Below are 18,486 nucleotides of genomic sequence, written 5' to 3'. Positions count from 1 at the left end.
GCCGCGTGTGTATCTGCCAGCAGTGCACATTCGGTGCTGGGTGGTCCTGAGGTGGGGAAAGCTGTTAGCGGGACATCTAGGGAGCTCAGGAATAGCAGGGCATCGGTGCAGGGCTCAGGGAGCTGCCGGAGCGTGAGGAGCATCACGAGCTCCCGGGACATTTGGGGGGCTGGGGGTGAAATGGGCTCGGGAAGAATAGGCTGTTGGGGCTGTGGTGTTTACTCTTGCCGTGCTGGTGCAAACCCGGGTTACCTCTGCTAATCGGAGTGATGCCCAGATGTGTGCGGAGCAAACCAGCCTGCCACCCTGGTCCTCACGGAGCAGGGCAGAAAAATTCCTGAGTGAGCCAGCAAACGAGCTGGCTGTCCCTGGGGTGCAGCCCCCGGGCCGGGCTGCCTGTCCCCTCAGCACCGGCTCGGGCAGCGAGAAATCGCCTTCATCCTTTTCCTTTAAACTCTGCTCGCTGGCACTGGGTCTTTCCCTCGCTGGGGGAGTGGGAAGGGCTGTGCCCTGGGAAATGCAGCGATCCGGAGAGAAAGCAGAGAGTTTGTGCGGTGTTGTCGGGAGCAGCAGGAGCAGCAGTCACGTCGGGAGCAGCGGCGCGGCTCCGCTCCGCCAGCCCTCGAGCCGCTGATCCAGCAGGGGTGCGGAGGGCAGCGCGGTGCGGCCGCAGCCCGGGCGCTGCGCTCCCGTTACCGCGCTCCCGTTACCGCGCTCCCGTTACCGCGCTCCCGTTACCGCGCTCCCGTTACCGCGCTCCGCCGCCGCGCTGCCGCACCGGCACCGGCACCGGCCGGGCTCCCCGCTCGCCGCTCGCCGCTCGCCGCTGCCGCGCCGGGCCCGCCGCAGGGCCGCCCAGCCCAGCCCGGCCCGCCACAGGCCGCGCCGGGGCCGCCGAGCAGCGCTGCCGCCGCCGTCATGCCCGCCGCCGAGCCGCTGCTGCCGCCCGAGCTCCAACTTGGCGGCTGAGCCCTGCCTCGGCTCGCAGGTAAGGACCCGCGCACGGCGCTCGGGTGGGGGTGCCCCGCTGGCTCCCGGGCGCTCGGCGGTCCCTGGGGTCCGGGAGCGCGTCCCCAGCGTCGCCAGGCTGCTCCGGTGGGATGGCAGCACGGCCCCAGGGAAAGGCAGCCCCGCGCCCAGCCCTAGCTGGCGCCGGGGGGACAGAAAATACGCTGGGGGAGATAAAGATGAAAGGCTACAAGCCGGAGAAACCAGGACAAATTATCTTGTCAGAGGCTCTGGGGTGGCCAAAATGTAAGGATTTCAAGCAAAGTTTTGGAGGCCAGATATGTCGGAGCAATTGCAATGACACCTTGGACCCAGGCTGCCTTCGGGACTCCCTCCCCGAGTGGCAGCTCAGCCGCCGGCTGAAGTTTGGGGGTGGCTTTCCTTGTGAGAAGCCTCAGCATTCGGCGGGAGGCACGGCACTGCCGGCCATCCCCGGGATGCGGCTGGGCAGGGGAGCAGCCCGGGCACCTCGGCAGATACAGCTATTGACCGTGCTGTCACTTGTACCAACGACACGACTTCCCTGAGCAGCACCATCTCCCCACAGCCCTGAGGATGACCTCCCATTTTGTGTCTGGGGGAAAAAGCCACTCGTTCGGGAGTTTAAACGGGAAGCACTTTCCTTCTCTACCCGGTGCCTGTTTATAATTCCTTCTCCGAAGCTGCTGCGGGTTTCACAAAAGCCATGCTGCTCTCCCAAACCCGTTTTACTGGGCTGCTTCCTTTGCTTCTGAAAAAGATAAATTCCCCTTTCATTTAGCTTGGATCTGCCACCAGTGAAAACCTTTTTCCCAGGAGGAAGGTAGCACTATATAAATACCAGGGAAAACCAGAGAAGTGGGGTCTGAGCCTGGCTGCCACACGCAAGGAAAAAAATAGCTTTGGTCTCTGAGGGATAGTTGCTGGTTACTTTGTAGATTGTCAGGAGGAGAAATTACTCAAGCCAAAATGCAGTGACTGCGTTTCTCTGGCAAAAGTTTTTTTGTGTCATAAACACAGAGCTAAAGCTTTGGGGAGCTGAATCCGCTTCACTTTGTCTCCCTGAGCCACCATCAGAGGCAGGTAATAAACACCATTATTAAAGAATGAGTAATTTGCTGCAGCTCTAGCACGGTACAACAGATCTCTGCTTTTGCACGGTACCCAACTCCTTCCTGCCCTCAGCCCAGCCTGCAGACATTACCATAACTTGCAGAGAAGTGACCAAGTACTCAGAAAAATATTGGCCATTAAAATCTCCCTCCAGCACCGACTTGCTCCCTGGAGCAAGCCCCAAAGCAAGCTCCTGCTCGGCCCAGGAGCTTATGGCAGAGCAGTCTGTGGGCACCTGGCATGGGTATAGGCACTTCGGGCTGTTTGGTTTGTCTGCCCCCCTCACAGCCCTCTGCTTGTGTTGGGATGTACTCACATCTTTCCAGGACCATCTTTAACTTCACTAGGTAGTCCAAAGCTCTGCCCTTTCTGCCCCCCTTTTTCTGCCTAGTTTCTAAAGTTGTGGACCTGAGCCTGAGACTGGCAGGTGCCACTTGCAGGAGCTGCAACTCCATTGCTGCTTTCAGGGTGGTAATTTCAGACAAAGTCTTCAGACACAATTTCTCTATTTGTAGATTTAGAGATGGGGAAATGATTGACTTTTCTGAGTGAAGGGCCAAGGCACAGCATTAGAGAGGAAAAAAAATCCATTACAGGTTTCCTTCAGATTGCCCTTCTGTTGCTGTTTCTCTGTCAAGTGAAAAAGGCAGCAAACCAAACACTTTGCTCAGCCTGGAAGGGAAGGCTGGAATAATCCCCAGTGTTTCTTGTGTGCATCACTTAAACCAGCTTCCTTTTGAAGTAAAACACTTCAGGTATATTTTGAAAACCAGAGCTGGTCACAGGATTTGTCTCCAAGCTATATGTCTGGAAGCTCAACAGCTGGTGTGAAAAATTGGCCCAAGGCACATCAGAGATTCAGTGCCATGTGTACAGCCACACTGGTGCTGCTCCTGAGCTGGACAGAGGTTTCTCTGCAAACCCTTCCTGCTCTCCATGACTTCCATGGTGGCAGGGAAGGACAGGAGGATGCTGCTCAGGCTTGTACCCACCCAGCAGGAACATTCTGGGAGGGAAGCACCATGAGCAGAATGTTCTCACTCAGCCAACACAGGAGCAAGAGTGCAGCTCACCCAGACCATAGCTGCCTCTTTCAACACACTATGACTCTGGATGGGTGCAAGAAGCAAGCTGTGTCCTGTTCCAGGGGGCTGGAAAGAGAAATGGGCCAGGAAGAAATGGAAAGCATCCATACAGCAAGTGAAGGAGCAGTCCAGAGGGCCCTCAGCAAGGCAGCTTGACAAAGCCATGGAAAAGAAAATGTGATATTGTTTCCATACTGTATGAAAGAAAATTTAGCACTATCCTCTGCATTATCCTGGAGTCTGATACTGTGGGATGGACAAGGGTTGTGGGATGGCTGGGGGCAGCTGCTGCCTTTCCTCTCGTCATATTCCTGATGATAGAATAAACCAGGGTGAGCTGCCCCTCCTCAAACTCAGAGGGCACATCTCCACTTGAGTATTCTTTGGCAATATGGAATTTTGGAATATGGAAGAGACTCTCAACATCTGGTTTGGATTGCACTTTTTGACCCAAGTAATAATTTTAACACCTTGAAGTTTGTCTGGGTCTGCAGATGTTTGCCAGATGGGAAGACAGCAATCCACTTATTTGTTGGACCAGGAAATCATCTTACTGCTGATAAATGCACACTGATTTTTGGAAACTTAGGGTTTGGAAAAGTAAGCTAGACAGGTGTCATTTCCACAACTTAAGTTAATTTTTAAAGAGAGAGCAGATCATTGGCAGATGAATTAAACATCTGAATTACACAGGAGCCTTGTGAATCCAGGAGAATCAGGACACAGTAAGCAAGGTGGAAATAGCCCTGAGCTGAAGGCAGGGAGACATGGATAAAATAAACAGGGCAGTGGGAAAGGAGGGTGCCGCATGCGCTAGCCTTCAGGGTGCTAATGAATCATTTGAGCACGGATATGTTCTAAACAGAGACAAATGAGCAGTCCTTAACAGATGCTTTACACTGCCAGCTTCACTTGATAAGAGAGGGATTTGCAGGGAGATGTGAGGATGGAGTTAGGGGCTGTGGCTAAGCTGCTCTATCAGCAAGCCACAGCTGTGAAGGGGAGGACATCTCTGTGTGCCCCCAACAACTGCTGCCACCTTGAGTGCTACGTCCCCATCCACGTCCCCATTTTGGTCTCAGACGATCCAAGTCTCTCTCCTGGAAGAAAGGCAGGTCCCATTTGCCTGAGCACTCTGTTCTGGGTACCAGGACATTGAAGGGAGATCATTCCTGGGATGCAGACCTGCACATCTGGGCTGGGAGCACGGCCGGTCCTGGGGAGGAACAGAAGGCACAGGTCTGCTCCAGCACAGGGTATTGATGCTCTCAGAGTGGTCTCTGGGGAGGATGGGGTGCAGGGTCCCATGGTAACAGCAGCCATGAATGGCCTTTAGGACTTCATGGGCAGCAGAAGATCCTTGAAGTGGAGATCATGGGACTGGAGAAAAGGTTATGGGTAAAAGTGCCTGCTTGGAGAAGAGCACGAGCCATTTAGAGTAACCACTGTGTTCTGGGTATAAATAGTGACAGAGAAAACCTGATGTGAAATCGAGGACTGTAGTCATTAACAGAGGAAAATCAGCCATGAGCAAAATTAAAATCTGCCAGCAAGAGCTTCTGTGCATCTTCCAGCAGCAGAGAGAATGTCTTGATAGTAAACACATAAACACATCTTGAGGGACCTCTGTGAGCAGTCCAGTAGGATACTTGTCCCTTTGGGCACTCCAAGCAAGGAGCCTGATCTCGAGAGAGGGACTGGGCCCCCTCTGTGCTGGCAGCATTGGAGCCCAGGTGCCAGTGGGTTTGGCTGTCAGTGGCTCTGTATAGATGGATGTTTCTAAATAGGTTTTCTACATTGAGGGCAGGATGCCAGTGCCCATCTCTCCAGAGGGCACTCTTAGGGTAATTCCTTAAGGTGGTCCTGAGCTGAGGAAGAGAAGGTTGAAGTCTGAGCTCATGTTTCTCCAGGACAGTGATTTAGATGCCGTAGCAGGGGAAATAGTCTCTCCTCACCCTGGACTGATATTTTTTGGCTCAGACGAGAAGTGAGAGCCCAACAGCTGCCAAAGCTGTCTTCTCTGGCTGATGCCTCAAAGGACTGGAGATGCTGACAGTCCCAGCAGCAACCACACCTGGGAGTCATTGCCCTGACCTCCACTGCCTGCTAGCAACCCTGTTGGGTTCCCATACAGGAAAGTGAAGAACCCTCTGGTGAGAGCAATCCATCAGCTTTATTTGGTGTCATGTGCCCCATTAAAGCCCTTTGCAGGGGCTTATTGTGCTGAGGGTACTGCAGGGCTGCTCCTTGTTTGGGTGCAGATCCATCAGAAGTGCCGTGAGGCTGGAGGACTGTCCCAGTGTGGCTGTTGGAACTTTCAGAACTTGCCCATCACTGATCCTGTCCTGGATCCCTGGCCCGGTGCTGCCAGCCAGGTCACCCACTCTGCTCTGCCTCAGCTGGGCACCCCATGGCCACTCTGCTGCCCTCCAGCTCTGGGCCAGCTGCAGGAGCAGCCCCCCTACACTGCCCACTCTTCTCTCTGATCCCACGTACACAGCACAGCCTGCAGAAACTCCTGACAGACACCTTATTTACTTGTTTGCGTCTCCTGCTTTAAAAAAAGTGATGCTGAGAGAGTCCAAACTTGCTAATTATACACCTAGCCACCCACACTACCATGTGCTTTATTTCCATCACCATCCATGCTTTCTTCGGGGCACGGCCAGCTCGATGAGCCCTTCCCGAATCTCGTGCCTGGGGGTTACTGCGAGGTGCATCCCGGCAAGCGCGGTGAGCTCAGACCCTGTGCCGGCACTTGAGGAGCCAGCGCCAACCATGGGGTGTTGGGGCTCCGTAGCCATCCCCTGCGATTGGGACACACGGGCACCGGGCCCAGGGTTTGCCCGCAGGCGCCGTCCCGGCCCCGCGGCTCGGAGGGTCGGGAGCGGCCGCGCCCCGCGGCCGGGGCTGTTCGGGCAGAGCGGGACTGTGCGGGCTGTTTAGACTGTTCGGGCACTGCGGGGCTGTTCGAAAGGTGCGGGGCTGTTCGGGCACTGCGGGGCTGTTCGGGCTGTTCGGGCACTGCGGGGCTGTGCGGGCTGTGCGGGGCTGTTCGGGCTCTGCGGGGCTGTACGGGGCTGTTCGGGCTCTGCGGGGCTGTTCAGGCTGTTCGGGCTCTGCGGGGCTGTTCGAGGCTGTTCGGGCACTGCGGGGCGGTGCGGACGGCGCGGGGCTGTTAGAGCTGTGCGGGCTGTGCGGGACTTTGCGGGCTGTTCGGGCACTGCGGGGCTGTTCGGGCTGTGCTGGGCTGTTCGGGCGGTGCGGGACTGTTCGGGCACTGCGGGGCTGTTGGGGCTGTGCAGAGCGGTGCGGGCTGTTGGGGCTGTTCGGGCCGTGCGGACACTGCGGGGCTGTTCGGGCTGTGCAGAGCGGTGCGGGCTGTTGGGGCTGTTCGGGCTGTGCAGAGCGGTGCGGGGCTGTTCGGGCACTGCGGGGCTGTTCGGGCTGTGCTGGGCTGTTCGGGCGGTGCGGGACTGTTCGGGCACTGCGGGGCTGTTCGGGCTGTGCAGAGCGGTGCGGGCTGTTGGGGCTGTTCGGGCTGTGCAGAGCGGTGCGGGGCTGTTCGGGCACTGCGGGGCTGTTCGGGCTGTGCTGGGCTGTTCGGGCGGTGCGGGACTGTTCGGGCTATGCGGGGCCGTGCGGACACTGCGGGGCTGTTCGGGCTGTGCAGAGCGGTGCGGGCTGTTGGGGGTGTTCGGGCTGTGCGGACACTGCGGGGCTGTTCGGGCTGTGCGGGGCCGTGCGGGCGCTGCGCGGCGCTCCGGGGACACCTGGTGGCCGCCTGGCGAGCGTCGGCCGCGGCCGAGGCGGGGGACACGAGGGGCAGCCACGAACGCGCTGGTGCGGGCACTCCCTGCGCTCCCTGTTGTGGGAGTGCCTGCTTGGAGGCGGTGGAGCTTCCACCGCTCCCCTGTTGATGTGATGCGCACCGGCAGTGTGTCCGGATTCCTGGGACAGGGGACAGGGAGGGACGGGAGCCCCAGCCCTGTAGAGCCCCTGGAACGGCTTCTCCAAAACCAGCCTGGCTCTTCCCTGCCAGCCCCAGGGATGGGTCTGCTGCTTCCTGCCATCAGGAGCAACACCTTAGTTCTGAGCATAGCTGGGTCAGAACACTACCGCAGAGAAACATTTTTATCAGAGACAATAAAGACCTGATTTTCACCTGGAAATTGCCCAATTTGACGTGTGATCCTTGAAAAGCAGCCTGTCGCATCCCAATTCGCAGAGCAATTTAGTCTCTGTTGGAGCCAGCAGCCCTTTGGTACTGGCTTTCCACCTGTCAGGAGATCAGAACAAGCATTTTATTCACTCCTTTCCAGCTCTATCAGACCAGCTGCATCAAAGGTGTGAATCAGAGTCTCTACATCACAAATGCCTCAGCTATCCTCCCTCTAATCCGAGTCCACAGGCTTTGTGTCACCCTCTTCCTTCTCTCCTGGTCCTCATCAACTCTTTCTCCACTGGCTTCATAGTCCTTTTCTTCTCCATGTCGGTGGCCAGGGTCCAGCTCTCTGTGTGGCTTAGACATCACTTTGCTTCCTCTGCCCCACGCTTCTTGCCCACCATTTCCCTTCCCACTTCTGTCCCTACTGTGCTCTTTTGTTTCTCTGGGTACCATCTCTGCCAGTCCCATTGGGGCAGTCGTGTCTCACCACCCTTCCTCCTGCCCCACACTGAGACCTGCCTCCCCCACATCACCCCTCTGACCTTTCCAGCCCCCAGGCCACCTCACCTGATGCTTGTGCCACAGCCACCTTTCCCAGGACTGGTGAAGGCTTTGTGACACCCCAGGATGAGCAGCCCCTCAATCTGCATTCTGGTGCTGTGCCCATGACAGAAGCAGTGGTGTCAGATGAGCACCTATGGGAGTATTTCAGTGTTGGCTGGAGCAAAACTGCTTTCTGTAATCATGTCTGTGGGGCTGGTGAAAGCACTTCCTTCTCCCCTTGAGCTGTGGCTCACCCTGTGGGGCTCAGGGCTGAGACATGCCAGGTATCCATGCTGCTGCACGGGCTCCTGTGGCTGAGAGAGGGCATCAGGAACAGGCATTCACACTGTCCCCCACCCTCAGACCAGCCAGGGCATGGCCGTGCAGTGGGGCACCAGTACCTGAGGGCTCTCATCTCCCCTGGTGCTGCCCTGAAGGGGAAAACCTTCAGCCAGGGTGGGTTAACCTCACTCTGGAGTCTGGGGACGTTCACCGAAGCCACAACCTGCTAATGAGCCCGGGAAGCAAGGCAGAGTGTTTGCTTGACAGGGCAATTAAATGATGATTGATTCCTGGAACAGCTACTTAATTCATCATTAACTGGCTTATCATAGCCGGCATCTGTGCCAAGGGTCCCTCTGAGAGCTGCCTCAGGGGGTGTGGTGTGGAGGTGAGATCTGTGAAATACAAGGCTAAATTTGCTACTTTTTTATTTTCATGCCTTATTTTGGCTCATTTTACCCGGTACTTGCCTTAAGAAGCTGAGAATACACAACACAGCTGTGCATTTCCCACTCTGCTGGGGACTGCTGCAGCCAGGCTGGGGAGGGAGTGTGGGGGCTCTGCTCAGCCAGCTGGTTACAGGAGCAGCCTGCACAGGGGGAGGCAGTTCTGTAGGGAGCCAGCAGCTGTCAGGCAGCAGAAGAGCTGCAGCAATGGTTCATCTCAACGAGGGCACTGCAGTCTGCCTCCTCCCAGGTGTGCCCAAGTCGTGCATGTGTGCTTGTAGGTGTGCATCCTCCCTGTGCATCTAGCAGCAGGTCTGTGTGTGTGCATCCTCCCTGTGCATCTAGCAGCATCTCACCACCAATACCTGCTGCCAGCACTGCCCAGGCTAACCCCATGGGGCTGATAGAAATGCTGGTTATCATGACAGAGAATTGCCATTTTGACAATTTTGTCTTTTACTGCTTTCTGGCTTTCATCTTCTGATTTCATTACTCTTTCCCCAAGCTTGGTTGTTCACAGGCTTTCTTTATCACCAGTCTTATTTTATTACTAGTCTCCCTTTTTAAGTCCCTGTGTGGCTAAATTCCATGTAGGATTCAGATAGCCCGAGTGGGGTTTGGGGACAGCTGCAGGGCTGGTCTGATTCTCTCCTTCCCTGCACGTGCCCACAGGGCTGGTCCTCACCCTCTCTGTCATTCCCTCTCTAATGTCATCTCTAGAAGCTTGGTTGCCCTTGCCTCCACCTGCAAACCCAGACCATTCAGTACATGGTCTCTGTGTGGTGTTCTCATCTTGGTGAGGAGTGGGAAGCATCTCTAATCCCTCTGGTACTGGGACTCTTCCACATCTTCACCTCTATTGGAGAGGAAGGTTTCAGCCTGGCTGCTGTCCAGCAGGACTGAGCTCACTGCTGTGAGCGTGCTGGGACACAGGTCCTCACTGTCCCCTCCCCACAGCTGACAAATGCCAGGACTGGGTATGAAGGCTGCAGTTGGTGGCTCCTTCACTTTTCTATCAGAAGCACTGTGAGATTTTCTTATGCACTTTATCCCTTGTCCCTGCAGTCTCCCAGGGAGAGCATCAGCCCCAACTCCCAAGAGTGGAAGGCAGCAAGAAAAAGAGACTTTAGTACAGGTAAATCTTTCAGAATTCCACAGGGTGCAGGACTAGCACAGGCTAGATCCTTCCAGCTGTAGCCCTGCCTGGTCCATGCTTTCTGCAGCATCTCCAAGATCCTGGCTCTGCTCCAGGACAGTTTGAGGGACCAGAAAGGTTTGAGCTCACCTCACTTCCCTGGGATGAAGCCTCAGCCCTGCCCAGCCCACATTCACAGACTTCCTCCTACTTCAGGAGGTTTTTCCTGTGGTTTCTTTTGCTACCCACCCTGTTACCCTTCCAAGGCATATTCACCCTAGGATGTTTGCTGCCTGCAAGTCCTTGCTGCCTCTTCCCCACGGACCAGGCCAGTGAGACATCTCCCACCAGCCCTTCTAGCATCCTTTGGGGCTAGTCCAGCTGCAGAGATGCACTCTTCCCACACTGGTTCCCTGGCACCTCCCAAGCTGCCTTTTAGGTTTCCAATTCCTCCCAGCTCCTTTCCCTTCTTTCCCCCTCCCACACTGTTTCCCAGTGCTTGCTGCTGGGAATGTATGGCTTTTCTGCAGCTCTGCTCCTTCTCCAGCCTGTTGCTGAGGACCCCAAGTGAGAAGCACAGCAATTTCCACACAGGCAGTGACCAGCAGCCTGCCTGCAGTCCCTCTGCTGGTGTTTCTCAGCACATTTGGAACTCCCTTCAGCAGTTCTCAGCAAGATCCCCTTCCTTCCCACCCCAGCTTGCTGCCAGAATCATTTCTTAAGATAAGGCATGGATGGTGTACAAAACCTGTCAATTTTCTCTTGTTAGCACTGGGCTCCTGCTTTGGCTGCTGCTCTCAAATGACACCTGGTGACTGGTCTCTCCTTACTGTTTTGTTAAAAATTAAGTTATTTTATTAGAAATCTAATTTCCATGTTATGGTAAGCCAGGAAGAGGGTCATGGTTTCTTTGCATGAAAACTGGGATGTAGCTTTGAGCTTCTCTGTGTCTGTGCAGAAAATAAAACCATCTTTGCTACAAATATGCATCTCCCTTGAATATTTTGAAAATACTTAATGGCCACCTGCTGCACGAGCCATTACTGGCTTTGTAAGTAAGGTGGGAGAGTGCGGAAGGCAGGAATGGTTTTGGAATGGAGAAGTGAAGGGCATTCACTAAAATGCAGTGTTTTAGCAGTACAAGAGGGCTTTTTAACAGTTCAATTTGCCTGAGCAAATTTCCAAAATGTGATGACCACTGCCTGAACAAAGCCAGTGGACAGGTCCATTTAAAACCCTGCATGGCTCCCAAACCTGCATGATGTGGTAGAGTTTGGCCAAGGAAACAGGACCACTTGGGCTTTTCACCCTCTAAAGTCCTCAGTTTCTCTATTTATATTTCTTTCTTTAGATTTAAAGCCAATGTGATGTGCTGTCTATCAAAAAACCTAGTGCACCTGAGGGATTGTTGTGGCAGGAGGAAGTGTGGCCCTGCTACACAGCATCCTGCAGAGAAGTCAGTGACCAAGGAAGGACAGGAATATTTGAGGTTGCAAGACAATAAGGTGGCATGGTTGGGGAGCTGGAAAAATGCTAAAGAGACTCCAAAACCTGGGGCTCAGGTAGTGAAGAGGGCAAAGTAATTGCTTCTCTCTCCTGAGAATGCTGATATTTCACTGTTCTTTTTCTTTGTTCCAAGGTGGGTTGGGAAGCCAAAATAGTAAATGCTCCACTGAAGGAAAGGGGTAGAAATATTTTGTCTGAGAAATTTTCACGGGAAAAAGAAAATGAGAGTAATACAAGGTTTCAGCACTCTGAAATGGAGGAAGGGAGAGGGAGGTGAATTTCCCTGAGGAAGAAACCCATGCTGACATTTGTAGCTGAGGATCTCCTTTGGACTCAGCATTTTCTGAAGCTGGTGGTCTAGAGCCAAGGTTTTCTGGTTGCCTCTGTACTCCAGGGTGGAGCTGGATTAAAGAGCACTTTGATGTGATGGATCATTTACTTAAAATTTAATCATTTCAAAGTGGACCAGACCCCATGGAGTCTCCCCTTTAATCTCCACATCTTTCTGCTCTCCTCACAGAGCATCCAACACTCCCAGCCCAGCCTAAACACCACCTCCATGTCCTCACAGCAGCCCCTTGGCTTCCCTTGGTGCTCACCTCACTTGCCCCAGTGCCAGCTCAGCCTTGGGTGAGTCCTGGAGAACTTTCCATGCACCTGAAAATGTGTACGTGTAATGTGCAGAGGGATGTAATTCACCATGCAAACCTCCACTTTGGGAAGTCAGGGAGGCTCCTCCAGTGATTGTCAGTCCCTTATCTAGTGTGCTGTCAGTCTTTGTCACAGCACACATTCTGAGCCAGCAGAAAAGATGTGGTAGGTCCTTTCCTGTGAGGCTGCACATGGTCAACTTAAGATGCATTACAGATACAGCAAGTCCTCACATTAATCCCGCCTGAATCAGATAACCTTACTGCAGGGCTGCATCCTTATCTTGCCACCACCTGGGGAGCAGCATTCAAGCTGTGCAGAGGTGGGGAGGGGTCTTGTTTTCTCCAGTATTGCCAAATTTCTCTGTTCCCACTGGCCTCTCGACGTTGGCTGTGCACGGGTGAGAGGCTTTCCTGCTCCTTGCCTTGCCGAGCTAACAGCTGCTCCCTCCCACCCCTGTGCTCCTGCAGGATCCACTGCCGGCAGCATGGAGAGCGTGCGAGAGCTCCAGAACCCGCTCCTGGCCAAATCCAATGGCCACCTCGGCAGCAGCTACCCTTACCACCAGCACCACAGCCAGGACTACCCCAGCCATCGCTGCCAGGGGAAACTGTATTCCTACATATTCCAGAACACCGGTGGTGCCAGGACTCACCAGCTGCTGGATGCCAGTTCCCTGCAGCTGGCTGTTGAAGCCTTGTACGGCCCCAGTTTCATCCTTGTGAAGGATGAGACTGCTCTCAAGGCCAAGGACAGCAAGATGGAAAGCTGTGAGACCACTTTCACAGAAAGCAAAGAGTCTCCTTCTGAGGCTCCTGAAGGGCACGAGGCACAGGGGTCCTGCCTGGTAGAGAGTGACATCCGCATCCAAACTGTTTCCTATGAGGTGGAGGAAGAGGAGCTCCAGGAGTATGAGGTGAGCTTGGACAGGTGGGATAGCACTAAACTCCTGTGGTCATTCTTTCTGGACATTGTCTCAAATTCTTGATAATTTATTCTCCCTTCTTTACCCAGAACTTCCCCCCAAAATCCTGCCTCACCAGCCTCCCTCTGCACCCAGTATTTTTCCTTCCTTCTTATAATTTCTGCTCCTTTTTCCTCACTGCTGATCTCAGAAGGAGGTCAGCTTCCCTAAGAGCAGCCTGACTGCTGCTGGGAGCAAAAGGGAGATGGGTCTCTGCAGGGCCCTTGGGAAATGGGAATGCTTTGACAAGGGCAGCTTGTCACTGCTGTGACACTCAAGCTAAAAAGACAGCAATTCTTGCATAACAGCAAAATTCACATGTGTGATGGCAGCAGCTGAGAGAAAGCTTTATATATATAAAGACAGGATGAATCCTGCACAGGAAGAATGAGAGCTGACAAAGCAGCCTCATTGCTGTGCCCCACTATGGCCTGAGCAGTGGTGCCAAGGCTGGGAAACATCACCAGGATCTTGAGAGCTGGGAGAGGGTCCCAGAGCTCACTGGAGCTGATGCCTGATGACCCAGCACAGCTCTGCTTCTTTTGGTGTTGGTGATGTAGCCTGTTCAGGTGGCAGCAGGATTGTCCCCACCTCTGTGTCCCTTCCCCACCAAGAAGATTACTTGCAGGGTGGTCTGAGGCTGGCCCAAAGGCTAGAGGGCTCACCACAGCACTGAGCAGCGACTCACTAAGGGGACAGGGCAGGCTGCCCCTGCCATGTAGGCTCCACTTCAAATGCTTTCCCTCTCTTCCTAAATTAGTTTAGCAGGATATTGATCTCCTAGTCTCTAATGGGGATAAGTCACTTTGTTTAAGTTTGTTTAAGCTGAAAGCAGTCAGATCTGCCAAAGCTGAAGATATTTCAGTTTAAGACTCTCTCTAATGCAGGGAAATCCCAGACCCCCAGCATTTGCTCTGGCAGGGAGCCGAGAATCCGTTTCACTCCTGAATTTGCTGAGCTATGTTGTTCCTCATCAAACCATGCTGAAGAGTCTAAAATATTTTTGAAATTTACTCCTTGAATTTGCCAGTGGGAATTGTATGACAGTATGTGACGGGATCAGGAGGGAGTGGGAGCTGGGAGGCGAGGTGCTGAGATGCAGGCTGCAGAGCAGCACGGGGAGGGGGCATGTGCTGAATCCATCTGGTTTTGCAGAGCGACTCCTCCAGCGACAGCGAAAGCGAGGATCATTTCCTGATGCTTCCCCCCCGGGACCACTTGGGCTTGGCTCTTTTCTCCATGCTGTGCTGCTTCTGGCCCCTGGGGATTGCTGCCTTCTACTTCTCCCAAGGGGTAAGGAATCCCTTTGCTTGCCTGCATGTGCCAAGTGCTAAGCAAGGGCCCTGAAAGCCACAGCAGCCCATGGAGGTGACCAACACCTGTCTGAATCTAAGGCTCATCTCTGTGCCATGGCCATAACTCTGAGGACTGAGACAAAGGATGCTCCTGGATGTCTCCACAGTTGTTGTGGGGTTGGAACCCCTCCAGTTATGGTCTGGGTTACTGGAGGTCAGGCTTTTCCTTTGGGTTTTCTGGCTGTTATTTAGGGAACTGGGGCTCCACTTGTGAGAAGCTCACCCAGCTTCTCACCCTCCAGCCAGGTTCAGGAAAATGACATTTTCCCACCTATCCTCCCATTCTTCCAGTAATGTGAAGGTTCTACACCATGACCCAGGTTGAGGAAGCTCATGCCACAGGACCAGGCTGCTCTGGAGGTGGGATTCAAAGGGGAGCTTGGTGTCCATATCACCCTACAGCTGCTCTCTTGCACTTGTTTCTGACGCACATTGGCTAACCTGGGGGAGCCAGTGCCAAGCTGGCAGAGGCTGGAGAGGAAATGGCCCTCAGGCTGCAGGAGCTCAGAGGGCTCAGCCCAGAGCCTGGGATCACTTACATCTCTGTTGACCCAGAATAATTCATGCAGAGCCAGGGGATTTACTCTACATTTGCATAGATGGTGCTGTACCAAGAATAGATGGGGGGAGGCATTAAGAAATTAAATCAAGAGGATAGGAACAGAAATGGAAAAATATATTACATGAGTGCCTGGCACAGGGCTGGTGAGAGGCAGGGGAAGCATTAATTGATTAGGACCCCAAGGAGCAGCTGATTTCACGTTTTTCCACATAGTGCAAGATAGCACAGTGCACTCTCCACGTGGTGATGGGGCAATATATATGTAGCTCCATTTTCTATAGCTACCCCCTTTGTTCACTCACTGAGGCAAGAACCATATTTTTGTTTGGTATCTTTGCACATTGAGTGCATTGATGCACACCAGGCAACTTAAACTTGAAGTAGTAGGTAATAACAAGAGCAGCTTGGAATATGCCCTGAGCACTCAGAGAAGCTGGAATTTGCTGTCCTTTTCCAGAAAGATGAGGATCTGTCTCCAGTGCTGGTTCCATCAGCGCTTCAACAGCAAATAGGCTTCAGCTGAAAACCCCATGCAGGAAAAATCAGATGGCAGCACAGCTGGACCAGCAGATCATGCCACCAAGAGTCAGCTCCCTGAGCCTAGGCAGTTCTCCTTACATCTCTGTATAGGGTGCACTGGTGTCTGGTCAGTACCACACAGCCATCACCCCATGCACTGAGGATCCAGCCACCCACTCACAGTTCTGGCTGTGTGTCCTGATGGGTCCTTTCAGACAAGTAGCTGAAGCCCATGCTTCCCTTGGAGAAATATAGGGAAGGAAATGTAGGAAATGTTGGAACCTTGGAGGGAAATGTGTGCACTGCTGTTGTGAGCCCTCCCAGACTGACAGACACCTTTGCTGTCTGTTCCCAGCCTCCATGGGGTGCAGTGGCCAGACAAGAAGCACTGGCTCAGTAATAGAACAACTGCATGCTGGTTAAAGGCCAGGTTGGTACAGCTGTGAGCAACAGGCATTTCTTCTCCTTGCAGACCAGCAAGGCTGTCTCCAAAGGAGATTTCCATCTGGCCAGCTCAGCCTCCCGCCGAGCTCTGTTCCTCGCCGCGCTCTCCATAACCATTGGCACAGGAGTGTACATCGGGGTGGTGGTGGCACTGATTGCTTATCTCTCCAAAGGGGGCCACGTGTAGCTGCCCCCTGCATGTCACTGCCATCCCTGGCCGCTGAACCTTCTGGGACTGAGCTCTCCTGTGGAGCACAGAGCCTGCGAGGGCTGCTTGCACAGCATGGATGTCCTGGGCAGGTTTCTTCCTCTTCCAGACAAACAGTAGACCCCTGTTCTCCCTGAGGCTGCAGCGTGTGACCATCTAACAACAGGGGATTGAGCACCAGCCTGGCTGCTGGGGCAAGGAGGACACGTTTGCCTGGTGGAAGATGTGCAGGACAGAAACCACACGCTGCTGCTGGGCTGGTGCGACCACCCCGATCTGGGGCTACAGCTTCCCTTCTCAGCCCTGCTGCTGGGAGATCCATCACTTCCCCAGGCTTGGCTCACGAAGGTACACACAGGGAAAAGAGGGGTATGTGCCAGGGAGTGACTGCTGCTGCTTCTGGGAGGCCAGAGTCCTGGTGGGCTCTCCAGACTCCTGTGATGGGGACGACATTCTCACTTCAGTGCTGTGGCCTGACCCTCAGCTGCAGTGAAGCAGAAGGACAGAGCATGGACAAGACCAAGAGGCTTTCTCTCTGCATCCCTCTGCAGACAGACCCCTGATCCACAGGAGGACATCCCAGTTTCTGGTCTATCCCAAATGAGAAACAAGGAGGAAGGCAGGCTGGTGGTTGCACACCATCTCTCCCATTGTTGGCACAAGCTGGTAAAGACAGCAAGGTTTTCTCTGTGTTGATAGTGACTGTCATGGTGATCCTAAGTCAGAGCCTCTATAAGGTTGCCGTCCCAGAGTGCTGGGCCCCCAAAAGGAGTTGTAATGGAAATCTCTACCTAAAAAGTGTCCTGGGAGGGGTGCTGGCCTGAAGGATTCCACTCCTTACACCAGGTCAGGGCCCTGCACACAAAGAGGGATGGAAAGTAAAGGCTGATGAAACCTGCAGAATCTGGGGTGGGAGTGCAGTGTGTGAGATGAGATGCAGAGAAGGAGGAGGTGTGGAAGGAGCCTGAGACACAGGGCTCAACACACTCCTTCCCATGCCCTGGAGAGAGGTATCTCCATCCATCCAAAAGCCTCTGGTAACAAGGAAATACCATGCATCCCCCCATACATCTTACTTTTGCTTATCTGTATATTGTCAGCAACACATTAAGTGCTTCAGAGGTGGGTATGAAGGCAGTGGTTGCCCCAAAGGGCTTTAAGAAGCCATGCCTCGCCCCCCACCCTCCAGCATCCACCTTTGACCATCTCTCCTCTCTCTGGCTCCCCTGTTGCCTCTTTTCCCCACGTGCAGGAGACTGCAGGCAGACTCTGGGCATCCCTCACCCCCTTCCCAGAGTTTCTGGGCAGGCTGCAGCCAGCTTTGCAAGAGATGCAGCATGTTCCTCCAGCTGGGTGCCATTCAAATGTACATTTCATCCTAAAGAAGCATGTTAATGTCTGCAACTGCCATTGTACTTGAGCCATAAAAGAGAGAAGTGCATCAGAGACCTGTACAGAAGCCGATCTGAAAGTTCCCATTATGTTTTTTTAACATGGAAGAACTAATAAAAAAAAGCAGGAGAAAAGACTCTGTTTATAATAACGTGGAGCTGGCACACAAGAATGCTGCACTCACTCAAATCTAGAGGTGTTTATGCTTTTCCTGAAGGAAGTTATAATCTAGCTGGTGTCTGGGTATCTTGGAGGGAGATACATGTAGATCACAGTGGGAAAATACCACCAAGAGCAGGATGGTGGTGTAACTTTTTTGCCCTGTGTGGTTGGACAAGTACTAGAGAGAGAGACTGGAGCATCTGTGTGTAGTAGAAGCATAAAATCTGCTTGAAGAGGGGCAGAAGAATACAAACATTAGGGGAAATAAGCAGACCCTGTTTCTGATGCAGACAGAGAAGCAGAATTTGCAGGGAAGGGCAGGCATGTCCAGAAGACATGAGTTGGCCTTAGAGAAGAATAATAAGGGGCAGACTCACCCAGCACCCATGTGATGGTTTTCATTCTCCTCTCCTGCATGTGCTCAGCTTTCCAAATAACCAAGGAAGATCATTATTTCAGGAGAGGGGACATCTGTGGGTGCATCTGCAGCAGGGGTGACCAGCCCCACCACCCTCCAGCTCAGTGCTGTCCCTCCCCATCTCTCCCCTTCAAGTACCCCAGAATCAGCAGGGGTGGGGAGTACCAGCTGATTCTAGTCCAGACAAAATTATTTAGGCTGCCAGACTAGAATCCACAATAAGATACAGCATTTGCTTCTGAATTTCTAATTCTTCCAGCTGGTTCCCTCCAGGGGCTTCCAAGGGTGGGGGGTCCAGCCAGTCTTGAGCCCACTTCCCACGGGCATTCCATCCCTCTGAACCCCAAACTGCTTCTTTGTCTTTTTTTAATTGGGGATGCATGGGGAAGGAGCAGGCTAAAGGGCCAACAGAATTAGAGTCTTTTCCACTAATAGCCTGAATCTCTGATGAACTTGTCAAAGCGGGGGAGAAGGGGCTGTGCCAGAGCATCCCTAAGGGGGGCATTATGCAAATGGAGAAATTAGTTGGAAACAGCCTGAAGGGAA

At 53.6% G+C, this 18,486-nt stretch overlaps 1 protein-coding gene across 3 annotated transcripts; it reads left to right on the top strand.

Annotated features, from left to right (window-relative positions):
* Positions 1-767: 767 nt before the first annotated feature.
* SYNDIG1L (synapse differentiation inducing 1 like) lies at positions 768-17,629 on the top strand. 3 transcript variants are annotated; one of them, XM_056493861.1, is made up of 4 exons: positions 768-988; positions 12,387-12,832; positions 14,036-14,173; positions 15,789-17,629. In XM_056493861.1, exons 2-4 carry the CDS (start codon positions 12,404-12,406, stop codon positions 15,945-15,947), a joined length of 726 nt encoding a protein of 241 aa, XP_056349836.1. In that variant the 5' UTR covers positions 768-988; positions 12,387-12,403; the 3' UTR covers positions 15,948-17,629. The 3 variants fall into 3 exon arrangements, with proteins under 3 accessions (XP_056349836.1, XP_056349835.1, XP_056349837.1); XM_056493860.1 differs by lacking the exon at positions 768-988 and adding an exon at positions 5,421-5,918; XM_056493862.1 differs by lacking the exon at positions 768-988 and adding an exon at positions 11,650-11,895.
* Positions 17,630-18,486: the final 857 nt, after the last annotated feature.

Source organism: Oenanthe melanoleuca, chromosome 5 (assembly GCF_029582105.1).
Source record: "Oenanthe melanoleuca isolate GR-GAL-2019-014 chromosome 5, OMel1.0, whole genome shotgun sequence".
Lineage (NCBI taxonomy): Eukaryota > Metazoa > Chordata > Aves > Passeriformes > Muscicapidae > Oenanthe > Oenanthe melanoleuca.
This window is presented reverse-complemented; position numbering and strand designations above follow the sequence as displayed.

Coding starts and splice junctions, on each gene's coding strand:
- SYNDIG1L (XM_056493860.1), top strand. CDS start 5,831: ATGCTTTCTTCGGGGCACGGCCAGCTCGATGAGCCCTTCCCGAATCTC. Junction 5,919..12,386: donor GGTGCATCCCGGCAAGCGCG/GTGAGCTCAGAC, acceptor GTGCTCCTGCAG/GATCCACTGCCGGCAGCATG. Junction 12,833..14,035: donor AGGAGCTCCAGGAGTATGAG/GTGAGCTTGGAC, acceptor CTGGTTTTGCAG/AGCGACTCCTCCAGCGACAG.